This window comes from Leptonychotes weddellii, chromosome 1 (assembly GCF_054177405.1).
Source record: "Leptonychotes weddellii isolate Sample4059 chromosome 1, ASM5417740v2, whole genome shotgun sequence".
Taxonomy (NCBI): Eukaryota; Metazoa; Chordata; class Mammalia; order Carnivora; family Phocidae; genus Leptonychotes; species Leptonychotes weddellii.
In genome coordinates, this window is record NC_138369.1 from 123,660,660 (window position 1) to 123,687,225 (window position 26,566).

The window sequence follows — 26,566 nt, forward strand, 5'->3', positions numbered from 1 at the left end:
CTCTGAGACTTAAGTAAGACTCACATTCTATGTAAGGTAAGAGATGAATGAAGAGCATAAAATTTCCAGGAGTTCCTGCTCTCCCAAGCATTCTCCACATTGGAGAGTTCAAGTATCCCATCATGAACTGATTCATGAACTCTCTACCAATGGTAGTCCTTCCTCTATTTGAATATCTTCAAATATCTTCAATGTCAAGAAACCCAGCAGAAGAGACTTCCTTTCAGTCATTTCTAATTGTTAGAAATTTTTCCCTTAATTGAATCCAATTCTGCCTTTCTATGCTTTTAAATACTTTTTACATTCTCTGAAGGCTTCCAGAAAGATCATCATTTCTTTCCCACACGGCTCTCCTCTTATTATTTAAAACCCACTATCATGTTTACTGTCTCCTTTATCTAGATTTAAAATGCCCTCTTCACCCTAACGTTCTGTGGCCGTATCTAAAATGAGATGCCTATGAATCTCCTCACTAATTTCACTAACTGGAAGCTTCTCCTCTAGATGGGCTCCAGTTTTTCTTGAATGGTGGTACTCAGAACTAAACACACCAAATCCAAGCATGATCTAGCCAGGATGAATACTAGAATTCAGTCTAACATCACATAAGCCTGTATAGTGGGTTTTTCAATTGGATACATTTTAGTTTCAACTGAGGTCACTAGATGATAAGTACCCACATTCCACAATGAGACCAGAGACCCCAGGCAGATGTTGCAAAAGAGGTGTCTTAGAACCTGTATCACAACTGTTAGTGGCCCAGCTATCTCAGCCCTGTCTGCCTACACTCCAACTCCTGCCACCATACCAGGTGAACTGCAAGAAAGGAGATAAATTATTAGGAGACATTTTTGGAGACAGCTGGTGGTATGTGTTGAGTCCCACTTCCCTGTCACCATGGAGAAGGACGAGAGTTCCCACACCTCACTCTATGCCTAGGGAAAGGGGTTTCAACTCATCTACTCTGATATCATAATTCATTGATTGCTTCTTATTTTCCAGGCACTGTATTAAGACCTTGAAAAATGTTATTTATTTCTCATAGCCATCTTAGACAGAATGCATAATTCTTATTTTACTGAGCAAGCAATTAAGTAGCTTTCCCAGGAGCTCACATGTATTAAGTAGCTTAGCCTGAACTCGAGTTTGCCTGACTCTGAGGTCCAAGCTTTTAACCACCGATTTATTTTTCTATTAGTTATAGTCAGCATGGCCTTTGACCACAGCAACTGATTTTACTGTGTAGGTTTTTCCATTGAGCACTGGGCAGTTAAATTATGAGTGAGAAGATTATTCATAAGTTGTGGAGTAAATCAACTATTCCTTCTGAGGACTTGTATTATTATAAAGAGCATAGATAGAAGGGATAGTTTGTGACACTAACAAACAACAGAGTTAACATAAAAACCACTTGCTGTCTTTCTCAACGGAAAATGCAGAGCTGCTTCTACCTAGAGGCCAACAGGAGAACTGCTCTTGTACAGTGAACTCCTTTCATTGACCAGCAGCCCAGCCGCTAGGTTGAGGACGCCATTCACCTCCTCACCAGGTGGCTCTAAAGCTTCAGCCGGGAGCAGTGTGGACCCAAGGGAACACAGTGTATATGAATGGACCAAAATGTCTTGGGGATCGTGCAGAACAGAGAGCTCTGGAGCTGCAAAGATCATAGCACCCCTCTGCCAGTCTAGGATTGATCCTGGGGGAACCCTGGATGGTTCAGAAGGACCAAGTCCAACCTTACTTCCTCTCCTGTGAAATGTGGGAGCTGGGAGGATTCAGTCCAATTTAGCTGATATTTGTTAAGACCTCCTGCATGCCAGGCAGAATTTTCAGCACTTGGGATGCGCTGGTGAAGAAAACAAAGCTGTCTCCATGAAGCTCAGATGAGATAATGCATTTGAAAATATTTTGTAAACACTACTGTGCCACATGCACAGGGATAATTGTCCTTTGTGTTTCTACTACATTGGGACGCCCTGTTCGTTTCAAACTTATGTGCCTGGGCACTGGTTTTGGAAGTGCAACTATAACTTAAGGCTGAATTCAGAGTTACCTGAATGGAGTTGTTCACTTCACACCCTGAGCCTGGCTCTGGGCCACTCACTTTTTTTTTTTTTTCACATTTCATAGTTTTATTGAGACTTTTTCAGTTTTAATTGTCTATAGTAGGTACAATTCTGATGATCATGATCATATCAAAGCTCTCCTATTATTAGCAGATAGTAAGTTGGCCGCATGCCTTAGGCACACACACACACACACACACACACAACACACGATATTATACACTCCTGCATGCAAACTTAGAAGAAATACACATTCCTTTTATTAAAAAAAATTATGTACAATAAGTCTGGAATTTGTTAAGCTACCAATGATTTAGATAAACCTGAGAAGGCTCAAAATGCCAAGTAACACTGTTTCCATACTGCTCATTCAATGAAACTGTTAATCACAAAGAAATCTAGTTCAACTATATTAAAATCACAGATAATATAAAAATAAACATTTTTGCAAAAACACTAAACATACTAGAATTCAAAGTCACAAGTTTTGATATGTAACATATATTCCCCTTCATATTAATTTGTAATGATGTGTATAATATAATGTATGACATAAAAATTGTAACAGAGTTCAGCAGCCAAATCATTTACAGTTATCACTATAAAACTTGAAATTAAAGTTACCAACTGAACAACAAGAACATTAAAATAGCAGTGTTGAACTTGCTGATAGCGTGTTACTTAGAAACTCCATCTCAAAGAACTCAAGATTATATTCTTTCACCTTAAGAAAAACACAACACAAAAATGTAAGCAGAACTGAGGACAGTAAGGGATTGTACCAGCTGCCTCTTTCTCTCCCCTCCCCCCAAGTTTTTCCTTAAATTCTAATCTATCTATAATGCCCATCCCTCCAGACTTCTAAAATGTAAGGGATCTACTTTGAATTTAGGACAACCTTTCGCATTGAAATTGGAAGTTTCAACCATATTTGGGGGCACAGTTCTAAAGGTCTTGAAAAGACAGTATAAATTTTCTATGTCGTATAAAATATAGACAATACAGACCTAGTCTGGCAAAGATATTTTGTATTTACTATTGAGCTTATGAAGACCAGGACCAGGTCTTCCACCTTCCATGTTTTCTGTGTCCCCAGAACTTAGCCTAGGACTGAAGTCAGAGTAGTCTGTCCATAAATGTGTGCTGCACAGAATGGAACTAAACCGGGATTGAGTTGATAAAGCTAATTATGGGAGTCTAGAGCATGGGCAGAGAGCTAGAGGGATTTGTCAGTATAGGCTTGTGAGTGATTTGTTCTACTTCTACACCCTCCATCCTAACAGCTGCCTGCACATTGAAATCTTCCTTAGAAATGCACATTCATTCCACCATGAAGTCCTTCCTACTCTGTGAGTGAGTGTGGCTCTTCCTCTCTTGGATCCCCTTTCTTTTATGGCCTCACCCTCAGAAATAACATGGAAACCTGATTTGTCTTATAGTATTCTAAAAGTACCAAACTTTTGATTCTGGAACAGTTCTATAGTTGCAGGAATAGTACCTCCACCTTCAATCATTAACAATGTTCAGTACAACTTGGGGAAGTAGCAAATTAAGTTACAGTCTATACCTTTCCTGTGGAAGAATCTCTGATTTCCCAAGATACATGTGTGCATGTGTGTGTTTGTATGTAGATTGTACAATGTGCTCAGTGTTTTCTCCCTCTCTTTGTCCTCTCCATTAAGTCCTGATACTTGGATCTCTTTGGTATTGGTGCTCATGAGGGAAATGATGGCACCAAAGATACGATTCTGACATCTCCCTGCCCACACCTTTGTGATCTATAGTATTTGACTCCGAAAAATAGTATGCTGGGTTTAATCCTGATTTTTCTTCTGTTCTTCTTAGTCTCTCAAAGCACAGTCATCTGTTTCAGAATCAGAATTTTATACAAGACATTTATAACATGTGAACACCTGGCACCCTGTGCCCAGTTTTCTGAATTCAAATCTTTGAGGGTGGAGCTCCCACTTCTGCAGTTCTAACAAGTGGCTTTGGAGATGGTAGGGCGCACTGAAGTTTTAGACCCATTGTCCTGGGTGCACTGTCAGCAAGACAAGCTCATTGTGAAAGGTCTTCTAGGTGGAAAGCTAGCTGCTAAGTCCGGAACTTTTCCTCTAATGGGTTGTGTGCTTTTGGAATGGGTTTCCTCTCCCAGATCAATAGAGCATGAACGTTTTAGATTTAGGGCACAGAGAAAGATTTGTGACTCACCAAAGTAGCATGTGCATTGTAGCTGCCATAGGTAATTCCATTCTTTGAACGGGCACTTTAAAAAACAAACATTATTTTTCCCAATTTTTAAGTAAAATAAGTCAATAAAATAAGTAAAATTGAAAGCATCTCTAATGCACCTTACAAATTAATGATTACCATTAACATATATATCCTTGTTTATGGTGACAGTTGGTTTATAGTCCACATATGGTTTTACATCAACTTTTACATTTAAGTTTACTTTTAAATTTACATTTATATATTTGAACACAAGTGAATTAAAATGAGAAAATAATGAGTTTTAGTTATAAAAGCTTATTGTTTTAATATACACTCAAAATATATTGTATCAATACTGATTTTAGCCTTTTACCCTAAATAGTATAACCCAATCACTTTTAAGTTGGAAAAAAAAAAGGAATCCTTCCTTGAGTTGTTCCTAAAATAACTATCCTAGTGGCTGATGCTTCCCAAAGTAATGACCTATTTGTAATTCTTCTCCTGCTCCTCACCAACCCCTTCTTTTTCTATCTCCCTCTCTCCCGGATTAAGAACCATGCAAAATAGTTTTTACTATTATCACTTAAATTTTGTGTTTTAGTTTAGAGAAGTCTATCTGATGATGATAAAATGGTGTATGTATGCTCTTTTAAGTATTTTTAAAAGACTACTGGTTATGGAAAATTTATGCCCAATAAGACCACCTGCTCAGGTATAGGTAAAACTGCAGCTGCCAGGGCTATATCCAAAACTCTTTAAAAAATCCTTTTTCCTGATATAAACAGGATTGTTTTTTTTTTAAAGATTTTATTTATTTATTTGAGAGAGAGAATGAGCTAGAGAGAGAGAGCATGAGACAGGGGAGGGTCAGACGGAGAAGCAGACTCCCTGCCGAGCAGGGAGCCCGATGCGGGACTCGATCCCGGGACTCCAGGATCATGACCTGAGCCCAAGGCAGTCGCTTAACCAACTGAGCCACCCAGGCGCCCCAACAGGATTGTTTTTTACATGTATTCAAACAGTGGTCCATGGGAGAAAAGTAATCCTATCGGGAATTGTTGGTCATGTTGATGTTTACCATTTAGCTACTTCTGTCAGATACTCCTCTAAATTATATACAGACACAGTATCGTTTAATGCTCACAAGCATCTCATGAAGATGGCACTCATACCTCCAATATTACAGAAACCACAACCCAAGTGCCCTCAGCTTCTAAGCTTCAGAGCCAGGACTTCGGCGCAGAGCTAGCTGGATGAAAATGCTCACGTCGTCCCTCCCACCCTGTGGTGCCCAGAGGTTAGGAGCCGTGGCTCCACCTGGGGCCAGGTGCTGGAACCCCTTCAAGGGGCTGTTCTGCCCAGCACCGTGGAATGCAAACTCCCTGGAGCTAGCACTTGTTTGGCATGGTTGCACCAGTGGCCTGTCTGTCTAAGGTAGTCAACGCATATTAAAATAGTCCTCATAATAAAATAGCACGCAGTCAACCGTGTAGCCTCCTTACGGAGCGGGGGAGGAGAATAGCTCACTTTCCCCGGAGGGCCTGAGAAAGATCAGCTTACAGGCGTCAGCATGGGGTGTGACCCTTCTTCTTTCTCTCCGTCTTGGCCCTGGCACGTGCCTCGGGTGACCATCATCTGACATCAGCCCACAGTCTGGGCAGAAAATGTTACCAGGTCTCCTTTTCTCCCCCACCCCAAACACACTCAGCCCTTTCACTGACCTGGCTTCTGATTGGAGGCTGGGTGCTTTGGATAGTGACCTCCAGGACCCCTCTGTGGGTCACAGCCTGTTCACATTACTCTGACCACAACTTAAGACGTCTGCAGTGGGCTGTGAGGAAAAGTAAAAGCCTGGCGTTTTCCCATCCCCAGGTAGCAGAAGCTCGGAAGCCTGACAGCGTTCCAGCCACCTGAGTGGGCCCAGGGCAGGCAGCTGCCCATGTGTCCCTTCCAGACAGGCTCCTCGCTAAAATGAGGGATCTTCTTCAGTACGTCGCCTGCTTCTTTGCCTTTTTCTCTACTGGGTTCTTGGTTGTGGCCACCTGGACAGACTGTTGGATGGTGAATGCTGACGATTCCCTGGAGGTAAGAAGTCAGCACCTTCTTTTTCTGACCCAAGCCTGTCCGAATTTTCTCTCAGTCCCACTGTCTCAGGACGCTTACCAGGACTAATGAAAGAAATGATAGCCAACATGGACGGACTTACTCCTTATTTACTACTTGCTGAGTCTTACCTTATTAGCTCATTTAATCATCACAGCTAATCTATGAGGTAGGTGGTGTTGTTATCCCATTTTATAGATGAGGTAACTGAATAATCCCTCTTTCTTCAGCAGGATGAATTCACACAAAGGTAATCACATAACCCCGGTCACTGAGTCCTCCTGAAACTCACCTCTTCCCCTGCTGCCGATGCTAAATTGAATAACATTCCAGTGACACCCTTTCTGACAACCAAACACTTTCTAATCTTGATTATGAGTAGCACGAGAGCCTCTCTTAAGAAGTGATAATGTAAGAAATTGAGTAATCAAACTCAAGGTATATCAAACTTACCCAATTACTATGCAAGAGAAAAAAATGTTATTTTAAGGAGTTTCCAAGTAGGAACAAGTACTCTGAGGGAGAGCAAGTCTTTCCAGTGGGCCCTGAAGTACCGGGGACAGATAAGGATTTACAAAACCGTCTCAAAAATAAGCTGCTCTTGGAAGCCAACTGCTATGTAAGAAATAAGTGAGTGGTTCAGATTTGAAGCATCTTATTTTTCTTACTGGAGAAGCTCAGAAAGAAGCAATTTTGAAGTTTATAATAATTTCCTGTGGCTAGAGGAATCTGAGAAAGGTAGAACTGAGTAAAAATCTAATCTTCAAAATCAGATACTATCCATTAGTAAGACTTCAGAAAGTGTGGGTAAGAAAAAGAAACAATATATCAGGAACTCAAAGACTATATAGCAACCCAATCTGCTCTCTTATGTACATCCTGAGGGGAACAATTTATTCTAACAAATGCTGTAATGTCACCTCTGTGAAGTTTAGGAAAGATACCCAAGAGCTACTTCATATATTTTTCCCCCTAATTTTATTTATTAGACTCCCAAGTTGGAGTTAGAAACAGAAAGTAATAATCTTTCTATTTTGATGTGTATTATTTTTGCATTTATTATTTTTATTTTGCTTTTAATTTTCCTCTGGCTTCTACATGGCATTTCAAAACCAACAGAGTTAGTTATAAATGTTTCTTTAGAGCCAGAAATTTATGTTTCTGAAAATTGTGATAGAATTGAATCACTGCAAAGGATGTCTGCTATATACGAGTCCAGTAATGTATTTTATCTGGCTGTGCATATAAGTGGTGAAGGAGACACAGAGCGCCCTTTGAACAGTGCTCAGAGAAAAGCACAGATAAAGAAGTCTTCTGCCATTAGCCCTGCAGCCTGGATTGCCAGGAGCAGGAGATTAATTTAGAAATATATTGAACTAGAGCACACTCAAAAGTCATTTTTTACAAATATGCAAAACCTCATCTAAAAGCACTGTTAAAATATTTTCTAAAACAATTTGAAAATCTTTCTGCTCAAGCTGACAAGCGTTACTAACTTCACTCGATAAGAAATGGAAGTTTAGAAAGGGTCAGACCTTGCTGAGAGATTGAGAGTCCTGGCATTTAAAGGGCCTTCGTGCTTTGATTTCAGTATCCAACCACTTTGCCATCTGCTGTGTGCAAGAACACTGTTAGTTAAAATGAATGGAATGAGCAGCCCAGGTTATTCACCTCGAGTAAATCCTTGCTAACCTTGGACAAGAGTTAGTATCTCTTAGCTTCTTTCCTATTTCTCATACCTAAAATGTATTCCACAAACATATCCCAAGAAGCCTCCACCTTAGAACAAAAACCCTGAAACAAATTAGGCCTCTTCTCTCCTACCATCTCTTTATTTATCAATATTTTTAAAGGGACATGGTTCTCTTGTAATAATTGCTCCCCCAGTTGGCCAGTATATAAAGGCATACAATTATCCACAGATTTGGGGGTTTTGATAATCACTGTCTCAACTCTACTATTCTCTCTCCTTGCTTCCTTCCTTATGGATGTATCACCTTTGGTTCCTATTAACAGCTCACTTTAAACAACTGTTGGACAAAAGTTGACACAACAAAAGTGCTTTAAAAAAAAAAAACCTACCTGTGGAGTATTTAAACACAAAGGAGTATTATGAATTTTTAGCCTCGTTAGCTTTGTTAACCTTCTAGGGTGATGCAGGCATCAGAGTTGGAAAATAGATTCTACAGTTCAATTCAACATAACGAATACGAAATGTATGGCGTATTAAAAAGTACTACACTAGTCCTACTAGGGGAGGCAGAGATAAAGCGAGAGTGGGTCCTGCCTTCCAGGAGCGGACATTTAGTGAGGAAAAAAGATATACACGACACTATAATGAAAGGCATAGGCCAGTTCATATTTGAGAAAGAAATGAACAATATATCATTGGAGCAAAGAAGATAGAATTACTATGAACTGTTGGGGACGTTGAAGCAGGCCTCAGGGAGGAAAAGGCATTTGAGCAAAGCCTCCAAAAGATGCAAAGGATTTCAAAAGGTAGAAATGGCAGCAGGGGACTTGCAGACCAGAGGACACATGGCAAAAGTAAAGAATGAGCAAAAGCTCAGGGCTTGTTAGAGGATTAAGGTGAATAACCAGGGCCACGAGGCAGAAAGAGCTCAAATATTCTTTTGTCTTACTATAGAACACTCAAAATAGTATAAAATATTATTTTGCCTTACTCAGGCCTCCCTTGAAGAGGGAAGTTCTTTGCATGAAGTAAAAATGTTAGGAAAAAAAGAAATGGCCCAGGAATGGCACTGTGTGCAGCCCCGACCTGGGGATAGCGGCCCTGAGGCCCCAGCCTGCTCCTTCACTACTGATTTTCCTGTATGTCTGGGAAGACGACATGGTGGACAGAACTTGGGCTTTAAGATTATTCCAGGCTGTGTTTGCATTTTAACTGTCTTGCATTGAACAAGACCCGGCTCAGTCTTCAGCTCAGTTTCTTCAATTATAAGAGGAAGTAAACTGCGTTGTTTCAAAGTCCTTCCTCAGTCTTCACATTCTTTAATAACACCAGGACTCCTTGACTATGACTGGTCTGCAATCCCAGAGATGTGGCCCATCACTAAAGGACCGATGGTGTCTACAGCCTCCCCCTGAAACTTCCACTAGGAATCCAGGGCGAACATTCTCAATTTCCCTGTAACTTCATACTCCCGTCCTTCCTGTTTCCCATCCTCCTTGTCTCCTTATTTATTTCTTCTTCCTGTCCTTCCCTTTATCCCCTTTTTTCCCTTCTTCCTCCCTCCTTTTTTCCTGTTTCCTTCCCTCTCTCCTCTATCCCTTATGCTCTTCCTCTCCTTACTTATTCTTTTTCTTTCCACTCATTTTTCCTTAATCTCTGTTTCTTTCCCCTTCTCTCTCCTTTTTTTCTTTTCTTTTCTATCTCCCTTCATTCCACAAATACTGACTGATACCTCTGTGCACCCGGTGCTGTGGTGGGTACAGGTTAGGAAGGAAGATGCAACCTGGATCTACTTTAGGTTACTCCTAGCGTGCTGGCAGAGACAGACAAGTGAACAGAGCATAACAGTATGTTGTCACAAGTGCCATCATAACAAACAACTCCCAGTGGCCAGCTCTCCCAATCCCAGATAATGAGTAAAGGCAATCCAGAAGAAGAAATACCTAAACTAGGACTTGAAGAATAGGTGGGTGAGGGAGAAGTGGAGAGTATCCCAAGCACAGGAAAGAGTATGGGCAGAGATCCAGGTAAGAGCAGTATTTGTGGCTTTAGACTGTCTCAGCATGGTAAGAATTTCCAGTATAGGGAGGAGTATATAGGAGCTTGGTCATCAAAGGCTTTGGTTCACCTAAAATCTTAGATCTTACTCAGTAGAGAAAGGTGCTTCACTGAAAACAAACAAATGCATGTGTTTCACAAAGATCGATTATTCTAGCTACTTGTGGGGAATGGTGAGAATGGGTAAATGAAGTGTAGGGAGACTAACTGGGAGGTCTTTGCCATAGAACAGAAGGGAAGCGATGGTGGTCTGGACTATTGAGGCAGCAAGCATAGCGAGATGTGTGAAGATATGGGAAGCTCTAAAGAACTATAATCAATAGGACTGATGGTTGCATGTGGGGCAAGAAGCTGATTTGGGGGAGAAGTCAAGGCTGAAATCCACTTTACTGCTTTTAGGCAATTGGAAGAATGGTAGAGTTACTCACCAAGAAATTAAATGGAGGAAAACTAATCTCTATACAGAAGTCATCAAGCAGCAATGTCCCTGGACCATCCCACTATTTTTTCCTTGTTTAGATTATGATACAGCACCTCAAGAGGGTCAGGAAAGAATGCTTTACAGTGAGGAAGTTCACAGGTTGGACTTGATGTTCGAGGACCTGAGATTAAATCCCACACTGCCAGGCAATACCTGTATGCATTTAAATTGCAGACATTTAAATTGCTATAAAGTATATTTCCTCTTCTGTAAAAGAATAATAATATGCACATCATAAGTCTCCTGTGAGGATTAAATGAGCTTGTGTATCTAAAGCATTTACCACAATACCGCGCAAATACAAATCAGTCAATAAGCAAGAGATATATTATTGTCTATTTGCGGTTTATTGTTTTGTTTTTGTTCTGGAGGAGGAGATGACATTTTGTATAATGTTCACTGAAGGGAGAGATATGAGATTTAAGTTCTATTCCTGTTTTCATTATTGATTCTCTTGGAGAAATTTTGTTTACTTCTCTGAGCTGTGGGTTGCCCATTTTTATACTTAATGACTGTTCCCTTTTTGTCTCACCAGGGAAGAAGGCAGACAATAGAGACAAAATAGCATAAGTTACCCATTGTATACATTTTAAAAAGAAAAATAAATTGTGAATTAATAATATTGTTAATATGTTGACTAATTTAGAAGATATGTAATTCTTCATTATCCACACTGAAATAAAAAAATAGTTTCTTCATAAAGTTACTGGTCTTTCAATTATCAGGAGGAAAGAATGTTTTCACAAGATTAATCCGTTTTCAGTTAATCTTGTGTTAATTATTTACTGAGAACTTGCTATATACCAAGCACTCTTATGATTAAAATTTTATTACTTCAAATCAAGGTTTCTAATATTTGGATTTACTTTACCCCCATAACCTGCTTCTCCCCTGGGATTTCTAATTACATTAATGACACTACGTTGTTTCAGACATAAAATAAATATTAAAATTATTATACCTAGTATCTACTCTGATTTTTTATATACTAGTTTTACTTTTCAACTCATTGTGAACTCCTTCAGCAGCCCCTGGCGGCTGCAAATATTCTCTCGTTCATCTCATGATCTCCTACCATACCTAGCACCAACTTCCAAATCATGGGAACTTGTGATTCACATGAATCGATTGGGCACATATTAAGATACTTGGCATATTTATGAAAAGAATGAATAAATGAATGAAATATAACATGAAGTGATCTTTGGAAATCACACACTGAACCATAAATGAGAAGTATCTCTGTGGGGAGACCACCACCTTTACCCAGGCAAGACTTTTTATCTTACTACAATTTAAACTTTTTTCAAGATATGGGTTTGGTTCCTCTTTTTAATAAGATAGGAATAAAAATCTAATTCCCTGGGAGGTATAATAAGGTTGGTGAAGAGTGCATTCTGGCCCAGAGAATAAAGCTTTTCTGCCTGGTGCTTCAAATAAAGACAGAAATGAAGAAAAGGAGAGAGAAAAAATAAATGAATATTTTATTGTCATTCACTCGATGTACACTGTGATCTGTCACAACTGATGCACTCGCCACTGCCAAGTTGTGATACCACGCTCTCATAAGCGTTCTAAAATGATTAAATATGTGACTTAAACAAATTCAACAATAAATGTTAAAAGTGGAATATTTACATAGTTTAAATATGTAAATTAGGTCATATAACCACGAAGGCCACAAAAATTATATTTTACCCAGTAAGTATGCATTATCTCATTCTTGCCATTTATACCTCTAGCCAGTCCTCCACAAATAAGCAGGCAGAACTAAACCAAATGTAGTTTAGCAAATAAATTCATGGCACCTAAATGGAGAGGAAAGGAAATATCTATTATGCTTATTTTAATCTTGCTTCCTTATCATTATAAATACCGGTTTTGAGTTCTTTTAGAGCCGGTATAGCAAGAAAAATAATATAAAGTATTCAAATAAAAGTTCAGAATTGTAGTATAAAAAATTCAAATGCCTTTCATGTTAAAATTGAAATTGTTTCAAGTCATAGTAGTAAAACAGGCTACTTACTATAGTATTAAACCTTTTGCATCTTAATAAATGTATTTAATTAAATACTAGAAAGAGATAAGTTGCATCTTCAGTGTTCAAGTACATTAGCACAAGAATGGCAACAGGGATGTGAAATGCATAAATTCTTCTAGTATGTGGATGCAAGGTGGTTTTTAAAATAATATATCTTCATGACTTATTTTACTGTTCTTTTGGTTTATGCATACTTCCTCCTATATGTATTATATTTACACATACATCCCACTGCATATACATTTATAACCTAATGCATATTGGCAAAGAAAAATCTTACTTGATAGTGGTCAGCCCACAATAAATATTTACTAAGCCTACTGTGTGTGTGTGTTTGTATATATATATATTTTTTTCTCCCACGTAGCTGGTGAAAAATAAATGCCAATGAATTAAAGTATTTTTAAATTTCTCTAATTCTCAAAAGATAGATAAAATACTTGGAGGCAAGACAAACACATCCAGAACTACAGGAAACAAGACAAGATAGGCAAAATTGTGTGTTGCTGCTTGTAAATATTTCCGGAGTGATAAGGAAAGAAAATTGGCAAAGACTAGGATAGAGAAGCCTTAACGGAAGGCTGCTAAAGAGATCAGAATAAGAAATCCCAGGATTAAGGAGCTAATTTAGGATACTGTAAATTCAGTGGGGAAGAGTCATGGTTAATACAGGTTCCTGAAGTTTTTCTGAGTGGTATCCTGCTCATCCTGAGTCCTACGGTAAATACTTCCCAGAGCCAGGTGAGTAGATACAGTCCAGGTGGACAGCAAGTCAGTATAAACTCTGTAGTCTAGGTAACAGTTCTCTGACTCCCGGATTCAGCTGTTTTGTCTATTCAGTCAAGTCAAAAGCACATATTAAGCATCGACTATGCGTATAGTGTATCAGCTAGAGTTCAAATGAGAGTTAATGTGTGTGGATTTGAAAAATTGACCTACTTTTTTTTTTCAATAAACATCTATTGAGCATCTATTATGTTCCAAGCAGGAGGGTCTGTAAGCTCCTTGAAACAAGGTGCCACACGTGCCTTGGTCCCTGCTGTATCCCCAGCATTTCCTTAGTCTATTGCCTGACGCATGACAGACACTCAATGAATAAAGTTTGAAAGATGACAACAGATAGACTTGGGAGACAGATGTACATAAATGTACATAAAATAATAAGGCTATATTGTAAATACTATAGAATATGAACAAATTATGGTATGATCTAAGAAGAAATTAACTCCAGCTAGAGAAACTGGGAGAACTTCATGGAGGAAAGAATATCTTTGAAGTGAGACTTGAATGAAAGGTAGAAATTTGACAATTTGAAGGCAAAGGAAGGTATTCTCATTATTATACACCAGGAGCAGGAAAGTTACATGCTGTTAGGAACCGGGTAGTCAACATCCATGAGAGAGGCAGACTGGGTAGGGGGTTGAGGAACCTGTGAGCACAAGCCCCACCTAACAGGAGTAGCCACTCAGCTGCCGCTAATTGTTGTTATGTGGGACTGAGGAGTCCAGGTGGCCAGAAGGACCAAGTTTCCAACAGAAGCCAGAAATCTGGACTGTTCTGTAAGATCTCTATGTTTTACTATTGCAAGTAATTAATATCAAGAGACTTATGCTGGCCCCATCTTTGTGACTTGTATTTTTTTATTGTTACATCTTGGATAAACTGAGCTCTCCCCATTGAGATAATCTGTTCCTTGCTTCAGGATTAATAGATATTCATTGAAATAATGTAGAAATTCCTATTGTATCATTATCTATATTTATTAATGCATAAATTGCATGTGAAAAGAGTAAGCTTAAAATTAGAATCTTCTATTTTGAATGACCCTGTAAGATAAGAATTATTAGTTAACATTTTGCATTTTTGCCCTTTAAGAAAGGTTAACCATAATATTTTAAGCCTCAGTCTGCTTTTTAAACAGAACCTTGTCTTAAAACTTTTAAGAATTTAGATTTACTTGCCTTTTAGGAAGTTCTTAATAAGCTAATAAGCCATTGTATAACACAGGGATAAGTTGTGAAGATTATATATTACAGACAAGGAAGGGCTTTCCTAAATATGATAAATAACATAAAATCTTTTAACCTTGTCTTTTGTGCACAAAGGCACCTTTAAGGGTGTCTCCAGTAAGTGCTATATTAACACAGAAGTTTAGTTAATTACAGCCACTATTCTCACGTACCTTAACCAAGTGTGAATACCAAGCAATCTCATAGTGTGCCCCAGAGCATTAATACCTAATGAAATTGGATTCCTTGTTTCCTCTAATGAGCTCATTGCTTTTCTAAATATGGTCATTGCAGGTAAATGATCAATAGCCTTGAAAATGACACCACTGCTGGATTATTTTGTCAAGAGACTCTTTTTTTAGTGTAAAATGAGTATTCTCCTATATATATATATATATAAGGTTCCTTTCTAAAGAAGCTGATATGTAACGAGAAATACCACGGTGGGTTGGTTGGCTTGTTTTAGTGGCTGTTAGACAGCAGGAAATGTGGACAGTCACTGTTCGATTGTAGAGCAGTGATTTCAAGTCTGCATAACCTGGCTCAAGTTGGAATAAACTGGATGCAGTATGCTCCTGTTAATTGAGAGACCGAAGGGCGATAAGCTATGAGAAGGCCTGTTTTCTATTATGGTATAATAGTTCCCTACCAATCATCTCTACTGTATTTGTTTCCTACGGCTTCCATAACAAATTACCACAATTTGGTGGCTTCACACAAGAGAAATTTATTCTCCAAGTTCTGGAGGCCAGAGGTTTGAAGGCAAGGTGTTGACAGGGTTGCACTCCTTCTGAAGGCTCTAGAGGAGAATCCATCCCTTGCATCTTCCAGCTGCTGGGGGCTGTCGGCATTCCTTGATTTATGGCCACATCACTTCCAATTTCTGCCTCTGTGGTCACATTGCCTCCTGCTCTATGTAGTCTCTCATCAAGACACCTGTCATCAGATTTGGGGCCCACCCTCGTAATCCAAGATGATCTCCTTATCTCAAGATCCCTAACTTCGTTACATACGTAAAGTCCCTTTTTCCAGTAAAGGTCACATACATAAGTTCTGGGACTTAGGACATGGACATCTTTTGGGGGGCCATCATTCAACCTATTATATATACCTTTCTTCTCTTATATAACCCTTAGTAATGTTGAACACAATCACTATTCAGGTTGTTATAATGTTTAAGTACTTTACTAAGATCATTTATGAGCAAATCATTTATATTATGTTTGTAATTTTTGATTCTCATAACTATCTTAGCACCATTTCCTTTATACAAATAAGACTGAGGCTCAAAAAAAGTAAGATCTTGCCCAAGGATACAACACACCTAATTAGTATCAACTTAGATTAAATGTCTATTACTTTTTTTCTTTTTTTTTATTAACATATAATGTATTATTTGTTTCAGGGATACAGGTCTGTGATTCATCAGTCTTACACAATTCACAGCACTCACCATAGCACATACCCTTCCCAATGTCCATCACGCAGCCACCCCATCCCTCCCACCCGCCTCCACTCCAGCAACGCTCAGTTTGTTTCCTGAGATTAAGAGTCTTTTATGGTTTGTTTCCCTCTCTGGTTTCGTCTTGTTTCATTTTTCCCTCCCTTCCCCTATGATCCTCTGTCTTGTTTCTCAAATTCCTCATATCAGTGAGATCATATGATACTTGTCTTTCTCTGATTGACTTATTTCACTTAGCATAATACCCTCTAGTTCCATCCAAAAGTCTATTACTTTTTTAACCATTGCTTAACTTGCATGCATATCTAACTTGAGATGTTCACATCCTTCTTTAGAAATTGATACGTTAAATTTCACAAGGTGGACCTTCTTTGTTAAATTTTTGGTCCCTGTGTTTCCTTAGGCAGATAACATTCCCAAACTCCAAAACATCCCTTCAGATTTAACCTTAGGAGGAGTAAGCCAAAGTGAGGTTTTGTAGAATAATAGCCATAGGATGATGTTAAAGTTAGGGCTTAACACTTCACTCAAAGCTATCTTCCAATTTCCAATGCTAGCCTGAAATGAATTTGGAATTTTTTTTAAATGGGTTTTTAAGTATACTGCAGTGCTTAAGACCAAACACACAGACAGCTGCATTTGAGTCCTATCTCCTCCACTTACTAACTATGCTTTCTTGGGGTTATCACTTACTTTTCCTGTGCCTCATTCTCCTTATTTGTAAAATAGCTGAGAATAATTGATATCTCACGGGATCCTTTAAGGAATAAGTGAGATCATAATATACTTAAGTAGTAACTGCTTCATAGTATAGACTCCATGTAGATTTTTAAAATTATTACCAATTAAGAGTATTTTACATATAAAGTGGTAATAGAAGCACAACATTAAAATTCGTGGTTGAGTGGCAAGCAGTGCAATTTTATCTGGCTCACAACACAGCTTCAAGGCAGAACACAGAGCAGAGAGTTTCAAAGCACAAATATTCCCTGATACGGTTTGCTTTTGCAGATCAAAGTGTTCTATGTTCCTTCTTTCTTTCTTCACACCAGTTATGATCTCCCTGCTTTTGCATTTCTCTTCCCACTTTGTTGTTTATTCTTTCTTTAAGGAAAAAACTTAAGTTTTTCTTTTCCAAGATAATTCTTGGTTAAATTTTACTAAACTATTCCCAGAATTCCCAGGTAATGTGAATCTGTAATTGAATCAAGACAAACAATCATATTAGCTCTGTTCCATATGCATGAGCTGTGTCAGGAATATTTGAAACTATTTTCCGTTGGCATGTTTACAATTTTAAGAAATCTATTGTGACTTGCAGCTTATAGATAAAGCAGGGAAAGGCTGAGGACACTGGTATCTTTTAGCTCTAGGTGCACACTTAGAATCATCTGCACAGAGTTTCTAAGTAAAAGTGGTTTACGGCTGTCAGATTGTATGAAGTTAATTCTTAATTTGTTCACATCCATCTCATAGCTTAAACATTTGTAGTGTGTCAGTGGAGCAAGGAGGAAGAAGTTGTGGGTCTTCATATTTGATTTACTGTTTTCTTTAGGTATAGTTTTCTTTGGCAATTATTGTAAATTTATGAACTTCATATATAATAACAACTTTCTTCATGGAACTCAGTGTTTATGGTGAGCAAAAATTAATGTACATTCTTAACAGACTCAGGATGTCAAAGTTAGCATCCATTGTTGGACTGATTATTTATTGATTGATTGATTGATGAACAAATGTCAGCACAGGAAAGCCAAGAACGGTCTCCATGTTAAACTACGACTCCATGATGGAACCAGCCACAAACATTTGCATATATGTAATTGTGATTTTACCTATGTTGAGCACCACACCCCCTGCCGGCGGCCCCAACCCCCCAATCAGGAAGTGAATTCATTTCCCTGTGGGGAAAGCCTTTAGCTATTAGTGCTTAAGGGAAAATACCCTAAAACATTGTGTTTGTTGTAAATGAAATTCCGATCACGCTTGCAGCCACTGTACTTTACTATCAAACGCACAACAGCCAAGGTCTTCCTTTGATCGAGGGGAGCTGAAGGGTGTCTGCGTGAGTCATTTCACATGGTGTCTTCTCCAACATCTAGGTGAGCACAAAATGCCGAGGCCTCTGGTGGGAGTGTGTCACGAATGCTTTTGATGGGATCCGCACCTGTGATGAATACGATTCTATCCTTGCCGAACACCCCCGTATGTATGCGTAGACAACCCCTTTGCCGGGGACGGGGTACCAAACAACACTGAACTTGGGTTTCCATTGCGTATTTTTATTTTCTACAGTCTATGGTAAAGTTCTGTCTAATTTTAGATGTTTCGATTAAAACATTTAGTTTATTTCAGAAATGTGAATTGAAACATCTCGAGCATATTTTATCTTTTTCCACGTATTTATACATTCCTTTAAGGTAAAAATATTAACTTATTCATCTCTGCTCTCCCAAAGGGCCTGGCAGAATGTCTTACACACAGTAGACTTAAAGTAAACACTTTTTAAATTGAAATGAATTCTTCAGGGTGTTGTGATTTGAGGATTAGAATCCACAGATTAGATGAAAAGTATTTCAGAGATGTCTTTTAGCTGTGACCTAAGTCAAATAAGAAGTTTACAGTAATTCAACGGGAGATTTTCTGAGAAAGAGAGAAGGTGAAGTAGAGGGGCAGAGACAGAGAAACAGAAAAACAGACATGGAGATAGATAGGTAAAGAGAGACACACAGACAGGGATCAGGGAATGAAAAAAATCAGTGTACACAGGGTTAGCAGGTAGGGTAGAACCAGCTCCTTCATCTTCCCGACCTTTAGCTTTAAATTTTAATCAGGTGTTAGCAAGACCCACGTTTCTATGAAATAAAGAGATTTCATAAATTAAAAATTGTTGTCATTGATTCTCTCAGTTTTTCTCCATAGCGTTTATTTATTTATTTAGAGCATCCAGTCATGCCAAGAAATACAGGTGCTGTTGTTAAAGCTAATTGGTTTCGGTCTCCTTCAAAGCATAAGATGAGGTATAGCAGAGAATGGCAATTTCTTTTCTCAAGATAAATGAAAAGCAAGCCCTGGGAATGTGACTTTTCCCCTCGACAGCTAGTTCAGTCCAGGGATAAGCACTTAAAAGGAGCAGTGGTTGAAAATATCTTCTGCTATTCAGGATTTGAGTGTTCTTTAATCTAATTCCTGAGGCCCATATTTCATTTTCTTTAGGGCCTCTTAATTATTTCTCTTTTACCCTCCTTGGGCTAACCTAATTCTACCTACAAAGAAGCATGATTTGGTCAATAAGAGTGTAAGTTTATGTGGACACTAGGCTATTCCAGAAATTTAGTCCTATGGTGAGAGCAAGAAAAAAAAAATTCAAACTTCTAAATATTGTTATGTACATTTATGCAAGAATAACAGAAAATCACTCATAAGCTTACAGCACAGAGAAAACTGCTGTTTATATTTTAATATTTCTTTTTTTAATCATTTGCCTATACTATCTCAGCTTTTTAAATATATTCTTACCTATTAATTTCAAATAATATGCTAAAGATTCATTACTTTTATTTAAAAAATTCTATCATATGCTTAGACACAACAGAGATGAAACTATTCTAAGAAAATAACATAACTATGCCCTCTAAGGATATTACCTGTGAGATTTCAGTTTTAGTTTTTGGTATCTTTTATAGAATCACAATTTGATAACCTTTTCCATTGTTCTGTAGACCTAGGGTATACAGACCCAGACAATTTTTTTTTTCAGGACTCTTGTTGAATACTCTGTCCCCAAATCAGAATATTTAACATTATTCTAGCAGCCAGATCTCAGACAATTTCCAGAAAGACATTCCCAGAAAGAAATTCCTGGTGGTTAGCGTTAGCCATCTGCCTGTAGAGCTGCCCTCTTGGAACTGGGCTGGCCATGGGGCTGACTGGATGACACGATAGGCATGAGTCTGGGAGTTCCACAGAGCATCAGAAATCACACTCTGGGGGCCCCTGGGTGGTGCAGTCAGTTAAGGTTCGACTCTTGGTTTTGGCTCAGGTCTCAATCTCAGGGTCTTGGGATTAAGCCTCACGTTGGGCTCTGAGCTCAGCAAGGAGTCTGCTAAAGTTGCTCTTTCCCTCTCCCCCTGCCTCTCCCTGTTCTCTCCCTCTCTCACAAATAAAAAAATAAATAAATAAAATAAATCTAAGAAAGAGAGAAAGAAAGAAAAAAAGAAAGAAAGAAAGAAAGAGAAAGAAAGAGAGATGAAAGAAAGAAAGAAAGAAAGAAAGAAAGAAAGAAAGAAAGAAAGAATCACACTTTGTATGGGATTAAGTGTTGGAGAGGGGAAAACCAGGGCCATGATTTTAGGGCATCCCATCCAGATAGCAATCCTGGCCTTGTTGGACCCAGGTTCTAAAAGGGGACTTAAAAATGTTTAAGGAAGGCACTCCAAAGTGTGGGACTGCTTGGTTTGGGGTGCTGAGTAGGAAACCCACTTGTATATATTATTTGAGGTTCAATAAGATTGTTGAAATATAAAAACTGATATCACCTAGTTACATATTTTTCTCTTTCCGAAATAGGCTTTCGATTTGGCCTAAATTAGAAATTTAAGTCTAAATTGTTTGAAATAATGCCACATTTTAAGATCTTAAATATTCACCTATTAATCAGGTAGAAGTTGGGGCTCCTGGGTGACTCAGTCAGCTAAGTGACTGATTCCTGATCTCAGCTCAGGTCTTGATCTCTAGGTTGTGAGTTCAAGACCCATAATGGGCTCGACACTGGGCATGGAGCCTACTTAAAAAAAACAAAACAAAACAGGTAGAAGCTGATTTTATGCATCAATTTCCTCTCTTAGATGGATCATAAAAGTATTTTTTAAAAGATTTTATTTATTTATTTGAGAAAGAGAGTGAGCAACAGAGAGAGCACAAGCTGCAGGGAGAGACAGAGGGAGAAGGAGAAGCAGACTCCCTGCCAAGCAGGGAGCCCAGTGCAGGGCTTGATCCCAGGACCCTGGGACCATGACCTGAGCTGAAGGCAGACGCTTAATTGACTGAGCCACCCAGGTGACCCAAAAGTATTTTTTTATTTTAAATAAATTGGCCACCTTTTATAAGCAACCTATTGCTAAATAAACCCTAAATTTATCTTACCACTGAGGAAAAATTATTTAAAATGCAAGGAAACCACAATCACTATGAAAATAAAACATAATTACTGTACTATCAAAAGAATAAATCGTGTCACTCCTCTAGTGGCTAAAATAGTAGTAGCTTTGACATAGGATAATTAACTTTCCATCTGTGACAAAATTTTCCTATTTTTATTTTTTTAATTTATTTTTTAAAGATTTTATTTATTTCATAGAGAGGGAGCACGAGAGAGAGAGATCACGAGCAGTGGGGAGAGGTAGATGGAGAAGCAGACTCCCTACTGAGCAGGGAGCCCAATATTGGACTCTTTCCCAAGACCAAGATCATGATCTGAGTGGAAGGCAGACACCTAACTGACTGAGCCACCAGGCGCTCAAAATTTAGCATTACTGGGAGTCACAGCTCAAGAGGTTTTCATAGTTGAGGATGCTTCCATTGCAGATGATGACGGCTACTATTCCATTCTGTTTACCCTATATCCTCTTCCCTGGACCTTATATCATATATTCTCATGTGGCCATAGTTTTCAATTTTGCTCAGTTGGCAGTGCAAGGCTAAAGGGTTAATATGGAATGTCGGCCAAGAAGGGTCACCACCTGAAGCAATGAAAAAGAATATGACCCGGCCTCTAGATATAGTTTTCTACTAAATAACAGAAGCTCCTTCTCCTAAAAACCTGCTGATGGCTCCCATCAGCCTGAATTGGCAAGTGACATATTGAAGTATTTTATCCTGCTCCCCTATACCAAATTTTAACCAGTTATCAAAAGTATATTTTTTTCAATAGACCTTCAAACAAATGGCAGTGATCAGTAATTTCTTAAATATTTATTGGGATAACTTCTGCAGAAGAGATAGTCTACTTTGATAGACTCACTCTAAAACAGGAAACAAACAAGGAAACAGTTACTTAGTCCACACTATATGCCAGGCATTTTGCTAGGGGGCCAGTAAGACTAAGTAATAATCAGTGCTTAAACAAATAATAATATCAATAATCTATGATATTTTTGTATTTTATGAAAACATTCTACGTTCATGCAAATTTGAAGTCTAATTCTCGCAGTGGGTGTGTATTAATGTATGTGATTATCTGTTTTGGGGTGCACCTGTGTGCCTTCACATGTTTCCTTCCTCTGACCACAATGTAACCACATGCCCTGATCTTCCAGTGAAGCTGGTGGTAACTCGAGCATTGATGATTACTGCAGATATTCTAGCTGGATTTGGATTTATCACCCTGCTTCTTGGTCTTGACTGTGTGAAATTCCTCCCTGATGAGCCATACATCAAAGTCCGCATCTGCTTTGTTGCTGGAACCATTTTACTAATAGCAGGTACTCTCTGCAGTAGTGGTGGGGTAGAGGAGCACATCTATGGTCTTGAGATGAAGGAGAAGGGTGCTTGTTGTCAAGCAGTTCAATTTAGGAACATATGTGACCTGCTTTTCTAGATTGGAGGAATAAAGAGCACATCCCCCAACCCTACTTACTTCAGATATGGAATCAAATAATTAATTTTTGTTAATATCCTGGAGCAAAGTTTATCGAAGTCCTCAAACTACTTTTTAACCATTTAAAAAAGTTATATAATGATCTAAAATTTTCAAATAATTTATTTTTTGATTATTCCTGAAGTTAAATCCTCAAGTATGTCCCAAAGCACCACCTCCTTACCTGTACCCACTCCCACCAATTCTTTTTAGCAATGAACTTAATTGTGCCAAGGCCTATGTTAGAGTTTTCTCATGTGCCAGGCCATTTGATCATAAATGTAACAATAAGCAGATTATATCTCCACTTAGGAAGCAGATGAATAAATGGAGTCCTGAAGGCTAATAAATCAAGCATGACTAATAAACAGTCAAGAAGCACTTTACATGGTGTTTATTGATGAAAGAGCAAGGTCTGTCATTAAATTCAGTTTAGTCTTCCTCTGTCACAACATGATGTCTTCTTAGGATCTTAATGCAAGTTGGGAGAAAATACACTGTCAAAGAAATCAAAGTGCAGGAAGATTGAAAACCAGTGGGCACACCCCTCAGAGAGAAAACCATCATTTTCTTATGGTAGCAGCCAAAAGTTAGCGGAGCAAATGCTCATGGGAACATCAACAGGCAGTACAAGAGGAATGGATAGGGATTTTGGAACTAAAAATGCTTGGAGGGGCGCCTGGCTGGCTCAGTAGGTAGAGCATGTGATCTTGAGTGGTGAGTTGGAGCCCCATGTTGGTGGTAGAGTTTACTTAAAGAAAATAAAAAAATAAAATAAATAACGTGGAGATATATACGTGTGATGTGTGAATTAAACAACTGGCCTCCTTTTCTTGATCTGCAAAATAAGGTAAAGCCCCAGTAATAATATCTACCCTGAATTGCTGTCATGAAGATCCAGTGTGGGTAGAGTAAGCACGTAGCAGAGAGCCTAACCCATCACACAGTCAAAACTGGGGCTTCCCTGAAGTTTTACACACACACATTGAGTCAAGGCCTGATGATCCTTAGGTTGTATTAAAAAGTCACAAGAACTTACTAAGTTTTCCTTTTTAAGACATTTATTCCCATGTCCTGCCTAGTAATAACATAGAGCTTTTGTATATAACAATGTGTTTTATTTAACAAATTTAAACATCATTTAATGCTATACAATTTTGCTCCAGAATACTTCTTGAAATATCACTAGATATACCATTTTTTTTATAAAAAAACAAAACAAGCTAAATTAAAACAAAAACAAAGAAACAACGAATTGATGAAAAAAATCCCTACAGGAATGGATGAAGAAATGAAAAAATTAAATTTCCAGAGATGGCCAAAGGCTTGGAACCATCATTTGAAACTAGTATGCCATATATATTATATATAAAATACTAATTTTATGTATGAAATACTAATGCCATACATATGATATGTTACTTATAAATATTTATGGCATACTATTTTCATATGGTATGAAATATATACATATTTCATATATATTTATCTATGTGTGTGTATATATATAATTTTCCATAATCTGTAAATTTCATAAAGGAATTTCCATCTTAAACTCGTAGATTGCAATATTGTAGAAAATATGTGGTAATTTAAACCATTATCTGAAGGTTTTATGTTCATGATCTGGTCCTTCTTAAAGTTCTTGCATTAAACAATTGGGAAAAGAATGCAATGAAATGGTGAACACTATTTTCACATAGCCTTTGTCCCATAGTTCGCCACCTTTTTCCCTTGCATCTAAGCAATGATGTCCAATTTATACCTTTAAAGTGAGAGGACTCTAGTGGCGTCATTTCAAGCCAGTCCAATTGTCAGATAGACTAATTCTGGGGATTAAGTTTTGTTTAAAAGGAACAAAATTTCTTAGCTCATTCTTACATGGTGTGGGGGTGGTAGATAAGAATTTATTTTATAATAAAGACAGTTTTTACTCCAGTTATTTGTTTTTGACCCCTACACACTAAAATTATTGACTTCAAAAGCATAGTTTCCTTATGGGTGTTAATTATATAGCTGACATAACTTTAATCGTGGGTCTAGGTGGTGGGGCAGAGGAGAAATATAATCCTTAAAGACATATACTTTTAATTAAAAATCAATAGAGGATGAACATATGCTGTATATTATTTGTCTTCGATTTTGTGTTCTTTCTTTTGTTTTTCATATTTCGTTTTACACAGCACTTAAGAAAACATTGGAAAGAGGGAAATTAAAGAAAACCACAATGAGCATTTTAAGTCTACACACACAGAGGAACACTGCATTGTTTAATCTTTGTATTTCTCTTTATGTATAAACTTATATATAGTTTAGAAGAGATACAAAATAGAAAGCAAAAGGAAGACATAGAAGAGGTATCCAAAATTTGAGTTGTCCATAAATCCATAGAATCATTATTATCCCTCTAAATGATGCCAAGCTTTTGGGTAGCGGTCAGATCTCCTTGAATCTAAATTTGGAAAGGCCTGCATTATTTTTAGCAACTTTCCTTTCTTTCAGGTGCCCCAGGAATCATTGGTTCAGTGTGGTATGCTGTTGATGTTTATGTGGAACGTTCTTCTCTGGTTTTGCACAATATATTTCTTGGCATCCAATATAAATTTGGTTGGTCTTGTTGGCTTGGAATGGCTGGGTCTCTGGGTTGCTTTTTGGCTGGTGCTGTCCTGACATGCTGCTTATACCTCTTCAAAGGTAAGAACAAAATAAAATAACACACTTACTTGCCACCTGTATCAATCTTCCTAGCCCGATGGAAACAGATCTCACCAACACAAAATAATGTTGCCTACTTGATCCCTACCTATTATAAAAAAATGACACTTTAACAATTTCTGTTGTTCAAGGACAACTGATTTGCAATATTCATGTCTTATTAGCTGGTTAGTGGTATATTGGGTGGAAAAAACAACAACAACAAACAAACCCACAGTTATAGCTATATCCAACATTTAAATATAAAATGATGATTTCAGTATTTTCAGAATTTTATATATCTAACTTCATCCAATCTACTAAATTTATATCTAGAGTTAAATAGAGAAGTAGACTGAGAGCCAAGTCAAATACTTGTTGTTGAAAAATGTAATGTGTTACTATTGGGTTTTTAAAAATATCACTTAAAAAGCAAGAGAATCTATCTCCTCATCAGAAAGAAAGAGAGAAAGAGAAGAGAGAGAGAGAGAGAAACAGAGAGAATGAGAGAGAGAGAGAGAAAAGGAAATCACCTTATTTTTAAATCGAAAAATAACTTTCCAGATGGAAATCTTTGATTTTCTTCTAGGATTCTTTTTCGATGATTCCTTCTTAGAATATTTATATCCTTGCCTCTTTATGAGAAGAATGTATAAAGTGAAATTTTCTCCCCAAAGTTTACAGAGTCTTAATGATTTTTATATCATGACATTTATCTCTTTCCAACAGATGTTGGACCTGAGAGGAACTATCCATACTCCATGAGGAAAGCCTATTCCACAGCAGCTGTTTCCATGGCCAAGTCATACGTAGCCCCTCGGACAGAGACTGCCAAAATGTATGCTGTGGACACAAGGGTGTAAAGTGCCACACGTCAGTCTGCATGTACGTTACTGAAATAATCAATCAATATGTTTGTGTTAATCCAGGAACACTTATTTTGACCTCACTATGTTCAACTAAATTAATTGCTCAGCTTAATCAAGAAGTTTGATTCTCCTATCCCTGCTCCTTTTCTGTCATTCTCATATTCTCCCTCCTCCTTTCCACCCTCCTCTTCCACATGCCCCCACGCACTTGCCCTGTATTTTTGGATAAGGTTGCTAGG

At 38.0% G+C, this 26,566-nt stretch overlaps 1 protein-coding gene across 1 annotated transcript; it reads left to right on the plus strand.

The window, feature by feature from the left end:
* The first annotated feature begins 6,251 nt into the window (after positions 1–6,251).
* On the plus strand, positions 6,252–26,321 carry CLDN16 (claudin 16). The gene is made up of 5 exons (XM_006740248.3): positions 6,252–6,365; positions 18,230–18,332; positions 22,445–22,609; positions 25,267–25,458; positions 26,188–26,321. Exons 1-5 carry the CDS (start codon positions 6,252–6,254, stop codon positions 26,319–26,321), a joined length of 708 nt encoding a protein of 235 aa, XP_006740311.1.
* Positions 26,322–26,566: the final 245 nt, after the last annotated feature.